This window comes from Macaca fascicularis, chromosome 14, assembly GCF_037993035.2.
Source record: "Macaca fascicularis isolate 582-1 chromosome 14, T2T-MFA8v1.1".
Lineage (NCBI taxonomy): Eukaryota > Metazoa > Chordata > Mammalia > Primates > Cercopithecidae > Macaca > Macaca fascicularis.
This window is the reverse complement of record NC_088388.1, coordinates 8,017,576-8,040,388: the sequence shown is the minus strand read 5'-3', so window position 1 is coordinate 8,040,388 and position 22,813 is coordinate 8,017,576. Positions and strand designations below refer to the sequence as shown.

Below are 22,813 nucleotides of genomic sequence, written 5' to 3'. Positions count from 1 at the left end.
TTTTCATAAATGCCCTTTATCAAGTTGAGGAAGTTTCCATCTATTCCTTGTTTATTCAGCATTTTTATCTTGAACGTGTGTTGGACTTTGACACATGCTTTTTATCTTGAACGAGTGTTGGACTTTGACACATGCTTTTTATCTTGAAAGCGTGTTGGATTTTGTCACGTTTTTGTTCATAAGTTGAGGTGATCATGTTGTGTTTCCCCTTCATTCTGTTAATGTGGTGTATTACATTGATTGAATTTCTTTTTCTTTTTTTGAGACAGTCTTGCTCTGTTGCCCAGGCTGGAGTGCAGTGGAGCAAGCTTGGCTCACGGCAAACTCTGCTTCCTGGGTTCAAGTAATTCTTGTGCCTCAGCCTCCGGAGTAGCTGGGATTACAGGCGTGCATCACCACAACCAGCTAATTTTTTTTTTTGTATTTTCAGTAGAGACAGATTTCACCATGTTGACTAGGCTGATCTCGAACTCCTGACCTCAAGTGATCCACCTGCTTCAGCCTCCCAAAGTGCTGGGATTACAGGGTGAGCCACAGTGCCACATTGATTGATTTTCGTATGTTAAACAATCTTGCATTTCTGGAATAATTCCTACTTGGTCATGGTGTGTAATTCTGATAATATATTGCTGGGTTAGGTTTGCTAGTGCTTTGTGGAGGATTCTTGCATCTATATTCATATAAGATATGGTCTGTAGTTTTCTTGGAATGATCTGTATGTTACTTTGGCCTCGGGTCACATAGAATGAGTTGTAAAGTGTTTTTCTTCTACTTTATGGAAGAGTTTGAGGGTTGTTGTAAATTTCTTTTTTCTTTTTATTTCGCACACTACCCTCATGTAGGAATTGTTGTTAATTCTTTTTGTTTTGTTTGCGACAGAGTCTTGCTCTGTCACCCAGGCTGGAGTGCAGTGGCATGATCTCAGCTCACTGCAACCTCTGCCTCCTGGGTTCCAGAGATTCTCCTGTCTCAGCCTCCAGAGTAGCTGGGATTATAGGTGTGCACCACCACGCCCCGCTAATTTTTGTATTTTTACTAGAAACTGGGTTTCACCATGTTGGCCAGGCTGGTCTCAAACTCTTGATCTCAGGTGATCTGCGCTTGTCAGCCTCCCAAAGTGCTGGGATTACGGGCGTGAGCCACCACGCCTGGCCGGATTGATGTTAATTCTTCAAGTGACTGGTAGAATTCACTTGTGAAGCCATCTGGTCCTGGGATTTTCTTTGTTGGGAGGTTTTTGATTACAGATTAAATCTGGTTACTTGTTATAGGTCTGTTCAGATTTCCTGTTTCTTCTTGCATCCATTTTGGTAGTTTGTGTGTTTCCAGGAATTTGTCCATTTCATCTGACTTGTTAGCATACAATTATTCATAGTATTCTCTTATAGTCCTTTTTACTTCTGGGTAAAGGCATACCTCACTTCTTTTTTTTTTTTTTTTTTTTTTTTTTTTTTGAGATGAAGTCTCGCTCTGTTGCCCAGGCTGGAGTGCAGTGGTGCGATCTCAACTCACTGCAAGCTCTGCCTCCCGAGTTCACGCCATTCTCCTGCCTCAGCCTCCTGTATAGCTGGGACTACAGGCACCCGCCACCACACCCAGCTATTTTTTTTTTTGTATTTTTAGTAGTTTTCACCGTGTTAGCCAGTATGGTCTCGATCTCCTGACCTCGTGATACGCCCGCCTCCGCCTCCCAAAGTGTTGGGATTACAGGCGTGAGCCACCACACCCGGCCAGGCATACCTCGCTTTATTGCACTTTGGGTTATTGCATGTCACAGATAATTGCATATATTTTTTACAGATTGAAGGTTTGTGGCAACCCTGTGTTGAGCAAGTCTGTTGGTGCCATTTTTCCAACACCATGTGCTCACTTCCTGTCTTGGTGCCACATTTTGGTAATTCATCCAATAGTTCAAGCTCTTTCATTATTATTATATCTGTTATGGTGTCCTGTGATCAGTGATCTTTGATGTTACTATTAAAATTGTTTTGGGGCACCGCACCCATATAAGACAGTGAACTTAGTAAGTGGGCTGGGTGCAGTGGCTCAGGCCTGTAATCCCAGCACTTTAGGAGGTGGAGGTGGGTGGATCACAAGGTCAGGAGTTCGAGACCAGTCTGGCCAACATAGTGAAACCCTGTCTCTACTAAAAATACAAAAAATTAGCCAGGTATGGTGGTGTGTGCCTTTAAATCCCAGGTACTCGGGAGGCTGAGGCAGAAGAATCTTGTGAACCCGGGAAGTGGAGGTTGTAGTGAGCAGAGATCACACTACTGTACTCTAGCCTGGGCGACAGTGTGAGACTCTGTCTCAAAAAAAAAAAAATCAGGCCGGGCGCCGTGGCTCATGCCTGTAATCCCAGCACTTTGGGAGGCCGAGGTGGGCGGATCAACAAGGTCAGGTTAGAGAGACCATCCTGGCTAACACAGTGAAACCCCGACTCTACTAAAAAATTAGCTGGGGGTGGTGGTGGGGGCCTGTAGTCCCAGCTACTCGGGAGGCTGAGGCAGGAGAATGGCGTGAACCCGGGAGGCGGAGCTTGCTGTTAGCCAAGATCACACCACTGCACTCCAGCCTGGGTGACAGAGCGAGACTCCGTCTCAAAAAAAAAAAAAAGAAAAATTAAGTGCTGGGATTACAGGCATGAGCCACGGCGCCCAGCCCCAGTCGAATTACATTTTTAAAAAATCCATTCTTCGGCCATGCACGGTGATTTATACCTATAATCCCAGCACTTTGGGAGGCTGAGGAAGGAGGACTGCTTGAGCTCTAGGAGTTTGAGACCAGCCTGGGCAACATAGTGAGATCCTGCCTCTAAAAAAAAAATTTTGTTTTAAATCCATTCTGATAATCTTGCCTTTTAATTGGAGAGTTGAGTCAATTCCATTTAAAGTAATTACTGAGGCCAGGCACAGTGGCTCACACCTGTAATCCCAGCACTTTGGGAAGCCAAGACGGGCAGATCACTTGAGGCCAGGAGTTCAAGACCAGCCTGACCAGCATGGTGAAACCCCGTCACTAATAAAAATATAAAAATTAGCCAGGTGTGGTGGTGCACACTTGTCCCAGCTACTCGGGAAGCTGGAGCAGAGGAATTTGCTTGAACCCAGAAAGCAGAGGTTGCAGTGGGCCAAGATCACACCACTGTACTCCAGCCTGAGCAACAGAGTGAGACTCTGTTTATAAAAAGTAAAAATAAAAAAAAGTAATTACTGATAAGGAAAGACTTACTTGTGCCATTTTGCTATTTGTTTTCTACGTCTCGTATCTTTTCGTTCCTCATTTCCTCCATTAATGCCTGCCTTTTTTTATTTTTTTTATTTTTTTTATTTTTTTTAATTTTTTTTTGAGACGGAGTCTCGCTGTGTCTCCCAGGCTGGAGTGCAGTGGTGTGATCTCGGCTCACTGCAAGCTCCGCCTCCCAGGTTCACGCCATTCTCCCGCCTCAGCCTCCCAAGTAGCTGAGACTACAGGCGCCCGCCACCACGCCCGGCTAGTTTTTTTTTTTTGTATTTTTAGTAGAGACGGGGTTTCACCATGTTAGCCAGGATAGTCTCGATCTCCTGACCTCGTGATCCACCCGCCTCGGCCTCCCAAAGTGCTGGGATTACAGGCTTGAGCCACCGCGCCCGGCCTGCCTGCCTTTTTTTAAAAGATAGGATCTTGTTATGTTGCCCAGACTGAAGTGCAGTAGTGCAGTCACAACTCGCTGCAGGCTTGAACTCCTGGCCTCAAATGATTCTCCTGACTCAGTCTTCCAAGCACCTAAGACTACAGGCATGTACCATCATGTGCCCTGCTATTTTATTTTTATTTTTGTAGAGACGGAGTCTTGCTATGTTGCCCAGGCTGGTCTCAAACTCCTGGCCTCAAGAGACCCTCCTGCCTTGGCCTCCCAAAGTGCTGGGATTACAGGTGTGAGCCACCACGCCTGGACTTCTTGAGTCTTTTCTGAGCATGCATCTTGCCCTGCATGTATATGGCTTTCTAAATTCCCTGATATTTAAGGGAGCTTTTCAGTTCCTCAAAGAATCTCTCCCCAGCTTTTCCTTACAACCTTTCAGCTTGTCTGTTGTTCATGTAAACTGTAATCTTTGCTCTGGACAGCAGGGGTTTGTTAATTCGCCTTTCAGTGTTTTGGAGAACTGTCCTCTAAGTAGAAGCTTTTCCATCCTGAGAGATTTCAGAGTTAGGCAAAACAAAAGCGAATGTCTGGCATCAGACATCAGACATGCCTAAAGAACTGGCATCAGTTCTTTAGGTAGTCCCCAGACAGGTCGGAACTGATAGATACAATCCTTTGAGAACAACGTCTGCTTTGCTCCCTTGAGAACCAAAGGCTAGGGTCCCACATTGGGAATGTCATCTTCACACCACCACTAACCCAGAAGGGAAATGGAGCAAGGGCAGGTAAAACACTGCAAAACTCTCATTATTTTTAAGTTGCCACTTTCTTGATTCAGCACTTGCTTGGGGTTGTTGTAAATGTTTGATTATTTTCCAGAGTTCCAACAAAGGTGGTTCCAACAGTCGCTCATTTTTTGTTTTGTTTTGTTTTTTTTCCAAAGGCACAGGCCCTTGGAGCTGTCTGTTTTACTACTTTTGCTTACATTCTATTAATATTGAGCTCCATGGAACCTCAGTTTATTCATCTGTAAAATGGGGTAGTGCCCAGGGCTTCTGCTTCACAAACTCTGGGGCTGCAATGGAAAGGGAGTCCAGGCCAGGTGCAGTGGCTCACGCCTGTAATTCCAACACTTTGGGAGGCCAAAGCGGGCAGATCACTTGAGGTCAGGAGTTCAAGACCAGCCTGACCAACATGGTGAAACCCCGTCTGTACTAAAAATATGATAAAATTAGCCAGGCATCATGGCACTTATCTGTAATCCCAGTTACTCAGGAGGCTGAGACAGGAGAATAACTTGAACCCAGGAGGCGGAGGTGGCAGTGAGCTGAGATTATGCCTCTGCGCTCAAGCCTGGGTGATGGAGCAAGACTCTATCTCAACAAAAAAAAACAAAAAAAAAAAAAAAAGGGGGCATCCAGCCAGGTGACCTCAGTCAACAGTAGTTTGTTCAAGATACCTTGAGAAGAAAGAAAGAGCAAGAAGAACAAGGATGTCATCTGGCTCCATCTAGGATATCATGATGACTCTAGTGACCACAAAGCAATGCCCCTTTCTATTATGTTGATGACCCTGCCTGTGACCTTGACCCTGCCTATGACCTATTCCTTCTAATGTGCCAGTAACCTCGAGACAACCCCCACTCATATTGTGGCTTCATTCTCCCAAGAGAGATGATCTGATTGGTTCTTCTCTTCAGGGAACCTGGACCAGGCCACCTCATAGGCTGCTGGCCAGTCAGTAGGTGGCTGCCATGGCTCAGACCCCGGCCCTGGTCCAGTCAGCCCTGGCCAGAGATGTCATTTCCATACAAAGCAGGGTGTGAGGGTTAGGTAGGGAGGCCTCTGGGGCCACTCAAAAGGGGCCAAACTCTGACATCATGTGGCATTTTGAGGCAGGTGGAAAAGCAGATCACAAATGTCAAATGCTTTTCATGTAGTGGAATTATTTTTATTTTTTATTTTTTATTTTTGAGATGGTCTTGCTCTGTCACCCAGGCTGGTGTGCAGTGGCAGAATCCTGGCTGACTGCAGCCTCCGCCTCCTGGGTTCCAGTGATTCTCCTGCCTCAGCCTCCCGGGTAGCTGGGATTACAGGCGCCCATCACCGCTCCTGGCTAATTTTTGTATTTTTTTTAAATGAAAAATCATTTAATCTCTTTTCCTAAAGAAAGGATCCAGGCAGATACTTTATACCACATCTATATTCATTCCACATACATAAAAGCCACACTGTATTATATTACCCTGTTTTTATAGGGCTTGAGTACTTCCTTGGCGTCACCACAAAGGGGGCATGGGTCCTTTGTGAATAAGGTCAGCACAGGCAGAGTTGTCTCAGACGCAGAGCAATTTCTCAGGAAGAGTCCAAAGGTGGACCTGGCAAGTTGCATGCTATTTCCTTGAAACCAGAGCATCTTAATTCTGATCCAGATGATTTCTCCCCTTTGAAATAATTGCAAACAAGATTAAAACTGTATTCAGGAACTATTCCAGCTGGCTTTTGGCTTCCTCTGATGTATACTCCTGAGCTTCACGCCGCCAACGTCTCTGCTTCCGCCCTGCGCCCCTCTGCTTCCGCCCTGTGCCCTGTATTTTTAAAATATAGACCAGGTTTCACCATGTTAGCCAGGGTGGTCTCAAACTCCTGACCTCAAGTGATCCGCCCGCCTTGGCCTCTCAAGGTGCTGGGATTACAGGCGTGAGCCACCATGCCTGGCCTCACGTAGTAGAATTCCAACCACCAGTCTCCTCTTCCATAAAAGGGTCAGCAGCTTGAGGGTAAAGATATCTCTCCACTGAGCCCAGCTCAGTGCCCTGTGCAGTGCAAGTGTTTGCTGATGGAAAATGGCTGCGTCTGCGGGAATCCGGGCCTGTCGGCAGAGCTGTGACAGGGTGGGGAGGCAGCAGTAGCTGGGGACTAGGCGCTGTCGGCAGAGCTGTGACAGGGTGGGGAGGCAGCAGTAGCTGGGGACTAGGCGCTGTCGGCAGAGCTGTGACAGGGTGGGGAGGCAGCAGTAGCTGGGGACTAGGCGTCAGGTGAGGGGCAGGCAGGTGTAGCCAACCAGTCCAAGAATGTTTCCAACATCAAAGCCCCTGCATCCTGAGCTGATAAACTTGTGCTGGGTCTACTGGGAAGGAGGATGGGAAGACGGAATCCCAGGTTGTGACATCATAAGGACACCTGAGGGGTAAGTGTCCTCTTTTTGGGCCCCACCCTCCACTGGGCTTGCTCTGGGTGACGGGTGGCCCTAGTGGGTTTCCTGGGACTGTCTGGCCTGTGAGGTGGGCAGGTGGGTGTCTGCCTTCTTGGTCCCAGGTGGATCTGGCAGGTCTGGGGAGCTTTTGTTTTGTTTTGAGATGGAGTTTCACTCCTATTGCCCGGGCTGGAGCACAATGGTGCGATCTCGGCTCACTGCAACCTCTGCCTCCTGGGTCCAAGTGATTCTCCTGCTTCAATCTCCCAAGTACTGGGATTACAGGCATGTGCCACCACACCTGGCTAATTTTGTATTTTTAGTAGAGATGGGATTTCTCCATGTTGGTCAGGCTGGTCTCGAACTCCCGACCTCAGGTGATCTGTCCGCCTCGGCCTCCCAAAGTGCTGGGATTACATGAGCCACCGTGCCCGGCTTCTAGGGAGCTTTTAGGTACAATGGACAACAGTTGTCCTCTCCTCTGAAGGTAGAGAAGGAGAAGGGGACCCAGCAAGTATTGGGGTCCTGCCCCCAACAGTCCCAGTCAAACAGCACAGCTAGGCCTAGTGGTCTTGCGAGAGACTCCTAGGACTCCAATAACCGTTTCCCTAATATCATCAGAGGTGGTACTCTAGCTCCAACCTCACTCCAGGACTCCAGCTCAGGCAGGTCATAAAGAAAAGGGCCAATTTGAACCCAGGACTCTGGGTCAGCATGCATGCACTTGTCCACGAGGTTAGCTGGCCTCCATAGAGGCAGCCTCCCTCATCTCCTGTATCAGTCCTCCTCTGGAAGCCACTGTCTAGGCCCCATCACCTCCCCACTGGACTGCCGGGATCAACTCCTCTGTGGCTTCTCTGCTTCTGCCCTTCCTCCACCTCAGACTAGCAAACTCATATTCATCCCTCAGGGCCCAGCTGGGGAAATACCTCCTCCAGAATGACTGCCTGACTTCTCAGGTGGAATCAGTGGCTCCCTCGACATGCTTCTGCAGGGCCCTCACAAGACGTATCACAAGTTACATTTGGCTTCCCGTGGCCTTAGGAGTGGGGACTGTCTCCTTTGTTTCAGAGTCTCCAGCCTAGGCAGGGCCTGGCCGGGGCAGCTGCCTGTGAACAGTGCTTGAAGGAATGAATCCTTACTTGGGGTCTACCCTGTGGCTTATTTCAGCAACCAAGGTCATATCTTGCCCATCTTCCTCTTTGATGCCAAGAGCCCCTGGCTTCTGAGCAGGTACCCTATGCTGGCTGAGCATCCGATATCTAATAGGTGTTCAGTGAATGTTCACAATGGCAGGTGGGCAGAAAACCGTTGCTTTTCTCTGGGATGGGCAGGGTAGTACAGGTGTGTGGTGAAGCAGACTTTCCTTCATCCTCTGTAGAACTGATGGGGTCGCCAAAGCCCTGCCCACACTGACTGCCTCTCTAAGGCCAGATTTCTGAGGAGAAGCGACCCTGGGGAGGCAGAGGATGCCAGTGAGAGCCCAGGGACTCATGGAGGGGGAGAGCAATAGTTGTCCATCTAACCAGGTGCTCTGCCCAGGAGCTCAGAGTTCCTTGCAGGTCAGTATCCCCCAGCTATCATGTGGTCCAGAGGACCCAGCACAGAGATGACCACCAATCCCTACCCCTCTCGGGGCCTCAGTCATCCCACCTGTCAATGGGGTACAATCTTTCCAACCCCACCCAGTTCACTGAGGCCAATAGAGCCAACAGCACTTCGGAAATAAAGACTTGGTGAACGCATCATACAAATAAATGGGGTTGTTATTAGACCCAAGAGCAGGGTCCGAAGGAGAAACAGCAAAAAGGGGGAGTGAGTGCCCAGGGCTCCTGCCCCGAACCCCTTGAGGAAAACAGAAACAGGTGTTGGGCAGGAAGAACAGCACCTACAGGGAGGAGGGAGATGGGGTTGGATCCCGGCTCTACCACGGACCAGTCACTTTCCCCAGGACTCAGTTTCCTCACCTGTATAATGGGGGAAGCACAATCCTTGCCCAGCTCCTTTCAAGGGCCTCAATTAGGCTTCGGTGAGAGAGTGGGTATGGAAGAGGTTTGCAAACCGTAAAGTGCAGTGCACACATGCAGGCTAGCTGTGGCTCTGGGGCCCAGGCCCAGCTGGGCTCTGTGGAGTGGGGACAGTAAGTGTTCGCAATGAAAACACTGCTTGAGGCTGAGCCTGGCCCTTTGAGCACTCTCAGGTCCTCAACACCTGTTTCTTCTTCCAGGTCCCCCCAACTTCCCTGGCACCTTTTACCCTGGGTCGCTGAGGCCTGGGAGGACGAGGAGCTCCTGCCCTGGGCTGGCCCCACCTCCCACTCTGAACCCTCTGGTTGCCTCTGCTCCTGGTGATGATGAACAAATGCAGACCTGGTGGTGGGGAGCGGCCATGCCCTGCACCCTCTCTTCTCTAGACATCACCCTTTCCATGAGGTCTTGTGCAAGTCACCCCCATTCCTGGGTGAGGGTTAGAATGACCAGTGATGAATTCTTCCCCGCAGCACTCCAAGTGGATGAAGAGCAGCTCCTGCCCCCTGCTGGTAGCCCCAGGCCCAGAGGCCTCCACCCAGCAGAGGCCTAAGCCAAGCTCGCCATTCGCCCTGGGCTGGATCTCAGCTTCAGAAGGAGACGTTGAGAAGAGGCTGCCAAAGAGCCCGGAGGGGCCACTTCAGAGAAGCGCCTTGAAGAGGAAGGAGAGGGAGGCTCCACAGGAAAGTCCCAGGGCCAGGAAGAAGGTCATGAGGGCGCCAGCCACCTCCCTCTCGTGTGGCAGCACCTGCCTAGAACACCCGGGAACAGGAGCTCTTAGAAAACGCTGGGTCCAAACCTAGACCCAGCTCCACCGCCCGCTGCCCATCCAGTCTGGGCTCTGTCACCAAAACTGGCCCCGTCTTTCTGGGCCTGTTTCCTGGTCTGTAAATGAGGCTGCTGGATAAGGATGTCTCTCAGGGCCTCTGGGTCCAACATGATGGGATTCCAGATTCCACAGCCTGCCCTTTCCACAGTGCTCCCAACCTGTCTGCCCTGCCAGCTTCATTTTCTCTGGATTCGCCACTCCATTGCCCCTTGAGGAAATAGCCCATGAACCTTGTTTTTCGTCAAAACCTTAGCTCTCCTTCAGCTGAGAATTTTACAGCTAGATGGGCCCTGAGGAATGACAGTTCAACCCATTTTTTTTTTTACAGATGGGGAAACTGAGACCCATTGAGGCGGCCCCAGAACCAGTGCCTGGGCTACTTTGCTGGGCAGGTACCTCACTAGCCCAGTTCTCCTCTCCCCTGCAGTTAAGGGCTGGCCAGGCAAGGGGCGCCAGCAAGGCCTGCAGACAGCTAAGGTTGGGCTGGCCAGAAGCAAGATGGGCCATCCCTCCCTCGAAGGCAGTCCCTTCCCAAAGACTGAACCCACCTCCCCACTCCCAGTCCCCTACCCCACCCCATTCCCCCAGACCTGGGCGCCAAGCACATGGTGAGGGACACCAGGTAGCCATTAGAAATGGCAAACAGCAGCATGAAGGTGATGAAGTAGGCATCCTGTGGGAAGAGGGTGGGCAGCCGGGACCTCTGGGGCACGTGGCACAGCATGAAGAGGGGCACGAACAGGAACCGCAGGCAGACCAGCAGGGGCAGCAGCCGGCTGTCCTCATCTGGCTGTGGCAGAGGCTGGGGTCAGTGTGGTCCCTGGACCCAGGTCTCTGCTCCAGGGCATCTCAGGACACCCATAGAGTACTTTTTATTTTTTTTCTTTTTTTTAGATGGAGTCTCACTCTGTTGCCCAGGCTGGAGTGCAGTGGCCCTGATCTCAGCTCACTGCAACCTCCACCTCCTGGGTTCAAGAAATCGTCCTGCCTCAGCCTCCTGAGTAGCTGGGACTATAGGCACCCACCGCCACCATGCCCAGATAAGTTTTGTATTTTTAGTAGAGACGGGGGTTTCATCATGTTGGCCAGGCTGGTCTCGAACTTCTGACCTCAAGTGATCCACCCGCCTCGGCCTCCCAAAGTGCTGGGATTACAGGCGTGAGCCGCCACACCCAGCCTCATTAAAAATTTGTGTGTGTGTGTGTGTGTGTGTGTGTGTGTGTGTGTGTGTACAGACAAGGTCTCACTGTGTTGCCCAGGCTGGTTTTGAACTCCTGAGCTTCAGCTCAAGCCATCCTCTTGCCTTGGCCTCCGAAAGTGCTCGAATTTTAGGTTTTGTTTTTTTGTGTTTTTTTGAGACACAGTCTCGCTGTGTCTCCCAGGCTGGAGAGCAGTGGTGCGATCTCGGCTCACTGCAGCTTCTGCCTCCCTGGGATTACAGGCATGTACCACCACGCCTAGTTAATTGTTATCTTTTTAGTAGATACGGGGTTTCACCATGTTGGCCAGGCTGGCCTCGAACTCCTGACCTCGTGATCCACCCACCTCGGCCTCCCAAAGTGCTGGGATTACAGGCGTGAGCTACTGCGTCCAGCCCCAAAGTGCTAGGATTATAGGCATGAGCCACCACGCCTGGCCCACCCATAGGATAGACCCATCTGTCACCCCCTGACCTCCTCTGACCTGACCTACCCTGTGAGCCAGTGAGGGAGGACCCAGTGCTGGGGCCTGGGCCAAGGCCACCCAGCAATCAGGGACCAGCCTGGGGCTCACCTCTACCTCTCCCAGGCTCCAGCTTGTGCTCTCCACAGCATTTACAGTTTACATACTCGGTTCCTCAGAGCATCCCCTGGTGGTTCCCAGAACCCCCTGGGGGCAGATGGGGTTTCTGAGTGGGATCAGAAGCGGTAGATCAGCTCCTGTCCTGACTTGGATGAGACCAGCTCCTCTTTCACCTGCTTTATGTATTGTCTCTTTGGAAGATTTCATTTAAAGACACAGCACCATGGCTAAAACCAACCCCAAACCTAAGGCTCTTGCTCAGTCCCTCACCTGGTGCAGGAACCTCCATGTAACATTCTCTGAGCAGCGAAGGCTGCATGCTGGGGACACAGAGGTCAGCTGGACGTGACTTTTGCTTTCAAGGAGCTCACGGTGCAAGCCCTGGCCTGCACACCTCCAGGGCCCAGGTGCTCCCTGCCGCTTGGCCAGTGGTTCCACTGCCAGGCCACTTGGACTACTGGAAAATCACCTCCATGCTCTTTCAAGACCTCGGATCCCAAACTGCTTCCTAAAACATCAGATCACCCAGCCCTGGTGTGCTTACCCACAGGAAGTAAGAGGTCAGGCTCCGTCCCAGCCAGTCCATGATGTTGAAGAGGAGGAAGCAGCAGATGGGGTTGAAGAACTGACCTGGGAGGGAAAGGGCTGCAGCTCATACTGGTCCCCAATTCCCCTCTCCCGTCCTCTCCCCTTTGTACCCCCCACCCTGCTGTCTTCTCCACTCCGACACTCACTCCACTTCCCGGGACTGGTGGAGCTGGTCACCATAGCTGTGATGGCGGGGAAGACGGACAGGGTGACTGTGAAGACCAACACAAGGCACAGCGCTGTCAGCCAGATCTGGGAGCCAGAGGCAGGGGTGTGAGCAGGCAGGGCAGTCCCAGGGCCCCACCCTCTTGCCCAAGCCCCATCTGGGAGCAGGACACTTGGGGTCTGGCCCAGCTGTGTCCCTGACCCACTATGACCCTATGACCTTGGGGGAGACAATGTGAACCCCATTATTCCCCAGGGATGGTGGTTGGGGCTATATCCAAGCCAAACCTTCTGGAAGACAACGAAGACTGAAGGTTTTCCTGACTTCTGGGGCTCATCTGGCTCTGATTCCGGCTCCTTCTCCAGGTCAAGATCCAGGGTCAGAGCTACCTTCTGGGGACTATTGGGAATCCCGTTCTCATCTGGGGGGAGGGGCGAGGGGTCATGCTTGTGACCCAGGTTTCCCAACAGCCAGGCCCAACGAAGGGAGATTCCCAGCAGTTAAAACAAGTGATCCTCAGCTGGGCATGGTAGTTCACGCCAGTAATCCCCACACTTTGGGAGGCTGAGGTGGGCAGATTGCTTGAGCCCAAGAGTTCGAGACCAGCCTGGGCAACATGGTAAATCCCCATTTCTACAAAAATACAAAAATTAGCCGGGCATGGCAGCCTGCACCTATAGTCCCAGCTACTCGGGAGACTGAGGCGGATCACTTGAGCCCAGGAAGTCGAGGCTGCAGTTGAGTTGTGATTGCGCTGCAGTGCAGCCCAGGTGACAGAGTGAGATGCTGCCTCAAAATAACAACAAACCGCACCCCTTCCCCCCGCCCCCCCAAAAAAAACAAGTGCCCTTCCTCCAGCCCAGGCTGCAGGCGAAGCGAATTCATGATGGAAACATGCATAGCTACCAGGAAGCGCATGCATGGGTCGGGCGATGAGCAAAGCACCTTAGATGGATTATCTCATTATCGTTGCTTTACAAATGACACATTGAGGTTCAGAGGGCTGCAGTGGCTAAGTGGTTTGTCTCAGGCCACACAGCTGAGACGTTGTGAAACCAGTACTCAAATTCAGAGGTCTTTGGATCCAAAGTTTGCATGCATGGAAGCTCTATTGCCTCCTCATTTTATAGAGGTGGAAACTGAGGCCCAAACAACAGCAGGGATGACTTTAATCCTACCAACTTCCCTTCATGATCTTCCAGTTTGCACAAGGCTACTAGGGGTGGGCTCTGGCTGGGAACAGAGGGAATGGCTTCCCAGGGGAGGTGGCTCTCAGGGCTTACCAGACTGGAGGAGCTCAGCTTTGGTCTCCAGCTCCTGAGCTTGGGCCTGGGATGGTTTATTGGCCAGGTAGTAGCGGGCAAACTTCTGCAGAAGGACAGGAAAGTGTTGGGCCTGCCTGGCTTGCCTGAGGTGTCTGGATCCCTGCCCACATCATTGGCCTGGAGGCTGGGGTCCCTCAGTGTCTTCTCTGGGGGTCAGGGCTGAGGCCAGGTCTCCTCCACCTCCCCTGGCCTCTCTCAGGGTCTCAGACTCAGGACTCTATCCAAGATGCTTTAAGGTGGGGCCTCAAGCCCAACAGCAGGCTCACCAGGTGAGGCAGGCTCAGGTAACACATGATGGACATGAGGATGCCCACACAGGGCGTGATAAAGTACCCCAGGGCGGAGGTCTGGGCGTCCACGCCACCTGCGGAGAAACTTCAGCTGCAGAAGAGGCACCTGGTCCCACCAGCTCCCACGGGGCTTCCAACTCTTGTCCCACTTCCCATTGTGGACTTCTCAGACCCACTCCCAGCCTCCCTTCACTGAAAATGGGAATCTTGTACAGGGCCCCAGGGCAGCCCTGCCCTTTTCCCACTTTCCCCTACATGTCATTTTTGTTGAGCACGTACTATGTGCCAGGAGCCTTCTCTTATTGCATGCTCATTATAATCTGAGCAGGGAGCTAGAACGATCACGTAGGTGGGGAAACTAGCACAGAGCGGTGACAAGCCTTGTCCAGTGCCCCTAGCTGGTAAGTGGTGAAGCAGATTCAAATCCAAGACTATCTGAATCCCAAACCCATCCCCTCATCCTTCAACTTCAACCTGCTGCCGCATGCCAGTACTGGCCCCAGGAATCCTGCCCCTGTCCCTGAGTTAACCCAGTCCTCGCTTGGTTATTACTCCTCACTGCAGGGCCCATGAGCCCCACTCCCTAGCCCCAGACCCAATCCCCATTTCCATATCACCCTCTTACCTCCATCTTCACCCAGAAACCAGGTGTCTTGCTCTCACATGCCCTCTCTGTTCCCCAAACCTCAGAGGCCGCCCCAGCCCTCCAGCCACCCAAGTGCACTCACTGGCCATGGACAGGAGCATGGCAAGGGCAGCAAAGATCCCAGCCAGGCCCTGGCCGCTGAGGAAGAGAGTGCTGTAGGTGGAGGGCATGGTGCCCAGCTGCCCGAAGAGGCTGCCCTGTAGGACTGCACTGAAGGCTGTGGAAGACAGGGATGGGGGCTGCTGCTCAACTAGGCAGGACTCAGGGGCTCCCTGGAGGAGGTGTCGGCAGGATGCACAGGGGACTCTGGACAAGGTTGCACAGGTGTGAGCTTCCCTAGGGACTCTGGGCACTCTGGGGCAACACCCGCCGTTCAGTCCTTTTCTGAGGTGCAGCCATTGGTTTGTGGGGCTGTCGACCAGGAAGCCTGCTCCTAGGTCACCAGACAAGTGACTCTTCCCCTCCCTCTGGGCCTCAGTTTCTTTACCAGGGATATGAGTGACCATGATGCTGTCTTCCCTTCTCAGATATGCTGGGCCCTTTCAGTAATGAGGCCAGGCTGAAGCCCTGCATGGGCTGGCTGGGGAGGGGGTGAAGGTGCTCACAGTTGATGAAGCAGACGGAGGCCATGGTGATGGAGAAGAAGGGTCCGGGGCTCATGTCCACCTTGACCAACGCTGCCGTCAGGGCAAAGAGCAGCAGTATGGCCAGCAGGCTGCCCAGAATGCGCACCGTCTCCGGGATGCTGCTCAGAAGGGGGCAGAGTGGATCAGTGGGGCCCAGGCCAGAGGGGGCTGGGGAAGGGCTGGGCAGTAGGGCTGGGGGACGGGGGGCACGGGGGAAGGCCTCAATGAAGCTGCGTTGGCAGGGGGCAGAGGAGCCAGGGCAGGCCTCTCACCACTGGTACAGGAAGGAGTTGAGAAGGGTGAAGAGCAGCAGGGGCAGCTGGGACAGCAGCGTCACCCAATTGTTGAAGTTGAAGGCATCCTCCGGGCCTGTGTGGTTGGTGCCCAGGATCCTGGTTGTGCTGTTGCTGGCCCCGACCAGTCGCGCCTGGAAGTACTGCCAGGTGGGGAGGTGACGGAGGGTCAGCACCTCTCAGCCTTCCCCCACTGCCTTCCCCCTCACTTGTGATTGCTTTCTACTGTCTGCAGGGACTTGTCTGCCATGTCCTTGTTCTGTCCCCAGCGCCTGGCACACAGTCGGGGCTCCATGAATGTGCACTGAGTTAAATGGCTGAAGTCTGAGACACAGCCCAAGCATTAAGAGCCCCCAGCATAAGCCTTGATCCAGCCTTGGACAGCCCCTTCTCTTCAGCGCCCTGGTTCCAGCCCCCATCCCCACTCGTGCAGCAGCTGCTAGATTCATTCATTCCAGGGGTATTTATTGAGCACCTACTGTCAGCCAGGCTTTGGCCTAGGTGCTGACCAACTGCATTGTCTCGGAGCACATAGCCTGCCACTCCTCTGCTTAACCTCCTCACTCCTCAACACCCCGCTTCATTCCTACCTACTGCCTGCAGGGCAAAGCCCCAAATAGAACAGCCCTTCAGAATCAGATCCCAGTCTCCCTTTGTGCCCCATCTTCTGCTCCATCCAGCTAAGCTCCAGGCAGCCCTGGCTCTGGATCTCTCTCTAAACAGGCTGATCCTTTCTTGCCTGTTTGCCTTGGGCGTGGCTGTCATCTCCGCCTGGCGTGGCTGTCACCTCCACCTGGAATGCCCTACTGACCACGCCCCTCCATATGCACTCTGCCTACCCTACTCCCAATTTACAAATCTCTTCCACGAAGCAGAAGAAACTTTCTCCCTCCCCTGGGGACCCACTGCACTCTGCTGTAAGCCTGGAATGTCGCGCATCATGTTACATTATTAATAGCTCTTTGGCCCCTCTTGCTCTCAAGACCAGGGGCTGATTCATCTCTGGGTTTCCAGGGCCCAGCACAGAGCCAGTACCCAAGAGGCATTTGCAAAGTTGTTGCAGTGAATACAGATGAATAACCCGGTCCCAAAGACAATGCAAACCCCATATTTCTGCCTTCCCTGAAGACACTCCCTGCTGTTTCCTCCTGTGTCCCCAGTGCCTTCTCCACAGTAGGTGCACATTAAACGTTTGTTGAACGAATGAATGCATGAATGAGTAAAATTCATGGTATTCCAAAGAAAATCAAACGTTCGATAACCGACTTTTGGGGTGACTGACTCAGGAATAACGACACATAGAGGAGGTGGGTGGGCAGCGCCTTTGCTCATTCCAGACCCTGTGGGCTGGTGGCCTTGGCCCTCTGAGATGTGGACATTCCTGAAGTTCTGCTTTCCTAGTCATGCGGGAAGCATTGCCCTCTCTGTGGCTCCGAGCTTCAGCCCATAAATGAGCTCAACGAGGGGTCACAGGTGCGCGGTGAGGAAGCGCCCGGTAAACCTCATCCCAAAGGGTGCTGGCTGCGGCCACGAGGCTGCCACGCCGCCAGGAGTCTCACCGGGATGGCGGTGATGAAGAAGTTCCAGGGAAGGAGGGTGCCCAGCCCCAGGATGAAGAAGCTGATCCCGACCAGGTGGTAGCTGTGGGGATCGGTGGGAAGGTCACCCCGAGGACGCACCCGCCTCCGCGGGCCCTCCCGCCTCCCAGGCCGCCCCCTCCGGAGCGGACTACAACCCCCATCACCCCAGCTCTGGCGGCAGAGGGAGTCGGCTGATGGGAATTGTAGTTCGATCCGGTCTTCTCTGCGCCTCGGAGCGCCTCCAGGGAGCGGGTCTGCAACGCCCCCGGTCACTTGGGTCGCGGTCCGCACCCACCCGGGCCCACTCACCTGTCCCGCGGGGCGTCTCCTCGCGCCATGGCCGTCGCAGCGGATGCGCCTGGGGTGAAAGGGACAGAGAAGCCCCACCAGCACCTGCGCTGGGGCCGAGGGCCGCAGCACCGGTGGGGCGGGGGGCGGGTCTCCCCAGATCCCGGTGCAGGGCTGCAGGAGCGGCACAGGTAGCCTCCGGCGGATTTCGGCGGGTCTCGCGCTCCGCAGGCTGGGACCTGGGCTCCGCCCCCGGGGCGGGGACAGAGGGTCGCGCCACCCGTCTTTCCTTCCCGCACCCGCCGCAGGGACTCTAGACTCCGGCTCGGGCCCCGCCCCACCTCGGAGCCTCCGGAACCCGCCCGCTCACGGCACAACCCCTCCCCGCAGACCCCAGTCCTCTCCGCGGGCGCCGGAGGGGAAGGCGGGGGTAGGGGCTGGGGGTAACCTCACCTCCATCCCTCGCTGAGAGCTCTGTAGGGGCAGCACTGGCGCGGGGCTCTTCCCGCTTCGTCAACTCCGAGGTGATGCCAGAGCCGCTCCAGCGACCCCTAAAGCTGGAGCCCACCGGGGCGCCCCCTAACTAGGGAGCCGCTGCGGAGCCCCCACCCAGAGCGTAACCCAAACCGGGCCCGGACGGGGGAACCGGAGCCGCCGCCGGTCGCCCGCGATCCTGGCAGGCTTCGCCGCGCTGGGTCCCCGGGAGTGCCTGGAAAAAACAGCATTACTTTCAACTCCCCACTCTTTTTATGTTTAAAAAAAAAAAAAAAAACTTTCAAAAGACTATAAATCATTAATTTGCTCCTACTCATAATCTACGAATAGGTGTGGGTTCTCTGCAATCCCCGGGCGTATCGGGGACGCTGGAGAAGTGAGAGGCCCCGAAACACAAACTATTTTCTTTTTCTTTTTTTTGAGACAGAGTGTCGCTCTGTCGCCCAGGCGGAAGTGCAGTGGCCTGGTCTTGGCTCACTGCAACCTCCCCCTCCCAGGCAGGTTCAAGCGATTCTGGTGCCTCAGCCTCCGGAGTAGCTGGGACTACAGGCGCATGCCACCACCTCCGACTAATTTTTGTATTTTTAGTAGAGACGGGCCTTCACCATCTCTACTAAAGAGGTGGCCAGTCTAGTCTCGAACTCGTCTTTTGACCAGGCTGGTCTCTGACTCGTGACCTCAGGTGATCCGCCCGCCTCGGCCTCCCAAAGTGTTGGGATTACAGGCATGAGCCACCACGCCCGGCCAGAAACTATTTTCTCAAGCAATGACATTTTATAGCCATTCCCGGGTTGCTTATGTTTTTCCTCCAGCCGACTGTGAGTCTGTAGGGGCATAGGCTGTGCTTGTCTGGTCCATTGGTTTACTGGCAGCATTTGGGCCGTTGAGTGATAAATGGGTTGCAGTAAAATGCAGGTGATTTTAGGGAGAAAAGGGACAGCATTAAATTACACCGAAAGAGAAAGTTATTCTTTCCATTTTCTTTCAAGCCTCTGGATATGTCAAGGGTGTTAACAGGTTGCTAACACTTCTTAATCTGCCTCCCATCCCTTCCCCTCAGCCTCAGAGGGTCTGCTGACAATTCTATGAAAAGTTATTAACTTGTATTTGTCTTATATTTATTTTTATAGCAACTTTATTTTCAGGGCCACTCATACTGGTTTCCTATTTATGATTATGATATCAACTTTTCTCTGAAAAATCAATTTATTGATGGAAAATGAGTTATTTTAAGAAAATCAAGCGAGGCTACTGGTGCAGCACAGCTACGGCACAGGTTGTGAAGGAAGGACTTGAGAATGGAGGCTGGGGAGCAGTGAATTTGTTGAGACAGTGAAGGGAGAGGATGAGGGCATTTCAGGGAGAGAACAGCCTGTCCCAAGACAAGGGACAAGAGAGTGCTGACACATTCTGGGACATACAAATAAATCCCTTTGGCTGGCATTGGTGGGAGGAGGGGACAGAGCCTCTACAACAGCCAGGCTGGTTATGGCAAGCCTGAGGACTGATTAAGGAGTTCAGATTTCATTTCAAAGCACAGACGTTCAGCTGGGGCCGATTCCGTCATTCTTGTAATAAATATTTTGTTACTATCCTGCAATGAAATTCATATAGAACAAACCCTACCTATACACAATAATATTTGATGTTCAGATAATATCCTGATTGTACTGCAGAGGAATCATAAAGAAAAGTGTTTGGTAATAACATGGTATGTGTGAATGTGTTACTATTCATGGTTTGTGAAGCTGTCAGATGCTTGCCCTTCTTTATAAAACTGCAATGAATCCACGGCTACAAAATCACATGGGATACCGGCGTGCAGTGAAACTGGCCACTCAGAGACCACTAGTTTGCCAGGTTTTTTTTTTTTTTGAGACGGAGTCTCTCTCTGTTGCCCAGACCGGAGTGCAGTGGTGGGATCTTGGCTCACTGCAACCTCCACCTCCTGGGCTCACACGATTCTCCTGCCTCAGCCTCCTGAGTAGCTGGGATTACAGGTGTGTGCCACGATGCCTGGCTAATTTTCTTATTTTTAGTAGAGATGGGATTTCGCCATGTTGGCCAGGCTGGTCTTGAACTCGTGACCACAGGTGATCTGCCCGTCTCAGCCTCCTAAAGTGCTGGAATTACAGGCATGAGCCACCGCACCCAGCCTCTTTTCTTTTCTTTTTTTTTTTTTTTTTTGAGACAGAGTCTGGTTGGGGTGCAGTGGCCGGATCTCAGCTCACTGCAAGCTCCGCCTCCCGGGTTTACGTCATTCTCCTGCCTCAGCCTCCCCAGTAGCTGGGACTACAGGTGCCCACCACCTCGCCCGGCTAGTTTTTTGTATTTTTAGTAGAGATGGGGTTTCACCGTGTTAGCCAGGATGGTCTCGATCTCCTGACCTCGTGATCTGCCCGTCTTGGCCTCCCAAAGTGCTGGGATTACAGGCTTGAGCCACTGCGCCCGGCCTGCCTCTTTTCTTTTTAAAAAAACTTTTTTTTTTTTTTTGAGACAGAGTCTTCCTCTGTCGCCTGGGCTAGAGCGCACTGGTGCAATCTCGGCTCACTGCAACCTCCGCCTCCCAGGTTCAAGTGATTCTCCTGCCTCAGCCTTCTCGAGTAGCTGGGATTATAGGCATGAGACACCATGCCCAGCTAATTTTTGTATTTTTTAGTAAAAACGAGGTTTCACCATCTTGGCCAGGCTGGTCTTGAACTCCTGACCTTGTGATCCACCCACCTTAGCCTCCCAAAGTGCTGGGATTACAGGCATGAGCCATAGTGCCCGGGCTAAAAACAAATTTTTTTAGTCATTTATGTTTTAAATTTTATTCGTATTTATTTATTTTGTTTTATTTATTTATTTATTTATTGAGACGTAGTTTTGCTCTTATTGCCCAGGCTAGAGTGCAGTGGCACAATCTCGGCTTACTGCAACCTCTGCCTTCCAATTTCAAGCGATTCTCCTGCCTCAGTCTCCCTAGTCACTAGGATTACAGCCTCCCGCCACCATGCTCAGCTAATTTTTTTGTATTTTTAGTGGAGACAGGGTTTCACTATGTTAGTCAGGCTGGTCTCGAACTGCTGACCTTGTAATCCACCTGCCTCGGCCTCCCAATGTGCTGGGATTACAGGCGTGAGCCACCGCGCCCAGCCCTATTTATTTATTTAATTGATATATAATAGATGTACATATTTTCAGGGTGTATGTGATCATTTAATCTATTCATATCATGTGTAAAGATCAGACTAGGACAACTAAGATGTCCATCACCTTAAATATTTGTCTTTTCTTTATGCTAGGATGTGATTTTCTGAAATGTGACCAAGTCCTGATCAAGTTCCAAAGAAGTCAAAGTGCAGCTGTTCGTCAACACAGACAGTAGCTGTGTTACTGAAGAATGCTGTGTATTTTCAAGCCTTGCAAATAATACATTTTGTCTAAATGTAAAAAGGATTTAAAGTCTAGGCTCAGAAAAATTATCAACATGGTTTTTAAAAAATAAACAGTAGATTTTATTTTTAGGTTGTACTTAATCCGCTATTAAACCTGTGTGCTGAATTTCATTCAACATTTATTATTATTAATATTATTATTATTATTATTATTATTTTTGAGATGGAGTTTTGCTCTTGTTGCCCAGGCTGGAGTGCAATGGTGCGATCTCAGCTCACTGCAACCTCTGCCTCCCAGGTTCAAGTGATTCTCCTGCCTCAGCCTCCCGAATAGCTGGAATAACAGGTGCGAGTCACCACACCTGGCTAATTTTTTTATTTTTAGTATAGACAGGGTTTCACCATGTTTGCCAGGCTGGTCTCGAACTCCTGACCTCAAGTGATCCTCTGGCCTCAGCCTCCCAAAGTGCTGAGATTATAGGTGTGAGCTACTGCGCCCAGCCTGGCTTCTTTCATTTATGTGTGTGCTTAAGGTTCCTCCATGTCTTTTCATGGCATGATAATTCATTTCTTTTTGTTTGTTTGCTTTTAATTTTTTAAATTTTTGAGATGGAGTTTCACTCTTGTCACCTAGACTGGAGTCTAATGGCATGATCTCGGCTCACTGCAACCTCTGCTTCCCAGGTTCAAGTGATTCTTCTGCCTCAGCCTCCCAAGTAGCTGGGATTACAGGTGCCTGCCACCGTGCCTAGCTAATTTTTGTATTTTTAGCAAAGACAGGGTTTCCCAATGTTGACCAGGCTGGTCTCGAACTCCTGGCGTCAAGTGATCCGCCTGCCTCGACCTCCCAAAGTGCTGGGATTACAGGCATGAGCCACCACGCCTAACCAACTCATTTCTTTTTATTGCTAAATAATACTCCATTTTATGAATTGCCACTGTTTGTTTATCCGTTTACCTATTTCAGGACATCTTGGTTGCTTCCATGTTTTGGTGATCACAAATAAAGATGCTATACACAATTGTGTGTAGGTTTTTGTGTGGACATAAGTTTTCAATTTGTTTGTTTTAAATACCCAGGAGCACCATTGCTAGATCATATGGTAAGACTGTTTAGTTTGGTAAGAAACTGCCAAACTATCTTCCAAAGTGCCTGTACCATTTTTTGTCCCCAGCAACAACAATGAAACAATTCCTGATGCTCCACATTTTTGTGGGCACTTGGTGTTGTTAATGTTTTAGAGTTTAGCCAGTCTCATCAGGATGCAGTGATATCTTGTTTTATTTGTTTGTTTGTTTGTTTATTAACTTTTTTATTTTTTTGAGACGAAGTCTCAGTCTGTCACCCAGGCTGGAGTGCAATGGCTCAATCTCGGCTCACTGCAACCTCCCCCTCCCGGGTTCAAGTGATTCTCTGCCTCAGTCTCACCAGTAGCTGGGATTACAGGCACACGTCACCACGCCCCGCTGATTTTGTGTATTTTCAGTAGAGATGTGATTTCACCATTTTGGCCAGGCTGGTCTCGAACTCCTGACCTCAGGTGATCCACCTGCCTCGGCCTCCCAAAGTGCTGGGATTACAGATTTGAGCCACCATGCCTGGCCCTGACTTTGACTTTGTTCTTTTCCTATATTGTGTTGGCTATTCTGAGTCTTTTGCCACTTCATCTAAGCTTTA

General features: G+C 51.5%; 1 protein-coding gene and 1 long non-coding RNA gene across 24 annotated transcripts in view; one reads left to right on the top strand and one right to left on the bottom strand.

Moving 5' to 3' along the window:
* The window catches only part of LOC102131138 (uncharacterized), a 35,491-nt gene extending 14,337 nt beyond the window's left edge, over positions 1-21,154 (top strand). The window contains exons 3-4 of one of the 2 annotated variants that reach the window (XR_012423058.1): positions 431-526; positions 21,043-21,154. This is a non-coding gene — a long non-coding RNA (uncharacterized lncRNA). Of the gene's footprint in view, positions 1-430; positions 527-9,320; positions 12,536-21,042 lie in introns of those variants that run through there. The other variant, XR_012423059.1, reaches the window with a different exon arrangement.
* SLC29A2 (solute carrier family 29 member 2) lies at positions 5,745-17,514 on the bottom strand. 22 transcript variants are annotated; one of them, XR_006692041.2, is made up of 13 exons: positions 17,282-17,514; positions 16,952-17,033; positions 15,372-15,535; positions 15,079-15,218; positions 14,556-14,690; positions 13,804-13,901; positions 13,496-13,580; positions 12,500-12,633; positions 12,193-12,298; positions 12,003-12,088; positions 10,267-10,466; positions 8,788-9,599; positions 8,569-8,708 (listed from the first exon to the last, which is right to left on the bottom strand). XR_006692041.2 is itself a non-coding variant. In XM_045370587.2 (12 exons), exons 1-12 carry the CDS (start codon positions 17,308-17,310, stop codon positions 5,861-5,863), a joined length of 1,467 nt encoding a protein of 488 aa, XP_045226522.2. In that variant the 5' UTR covers positions 17,311-17,514; the 3' UTR covers positions 5,745-5,860. The 22 variants fall into 22 exon arrangements, 13 of the variants coding, with proteins under 13 accessions (XP_045226522.2, XP_045226525.2, XP_073869255.1 ...); XR_012423048.1 differs by having other exon boundaries at positions 10,267-10,462; XR_012423051.1 differs by having other exon boundaries at positions 12,193-12,258.
* Positions 21,155-22,813: the final 1,659 nt, after the last annotated feature.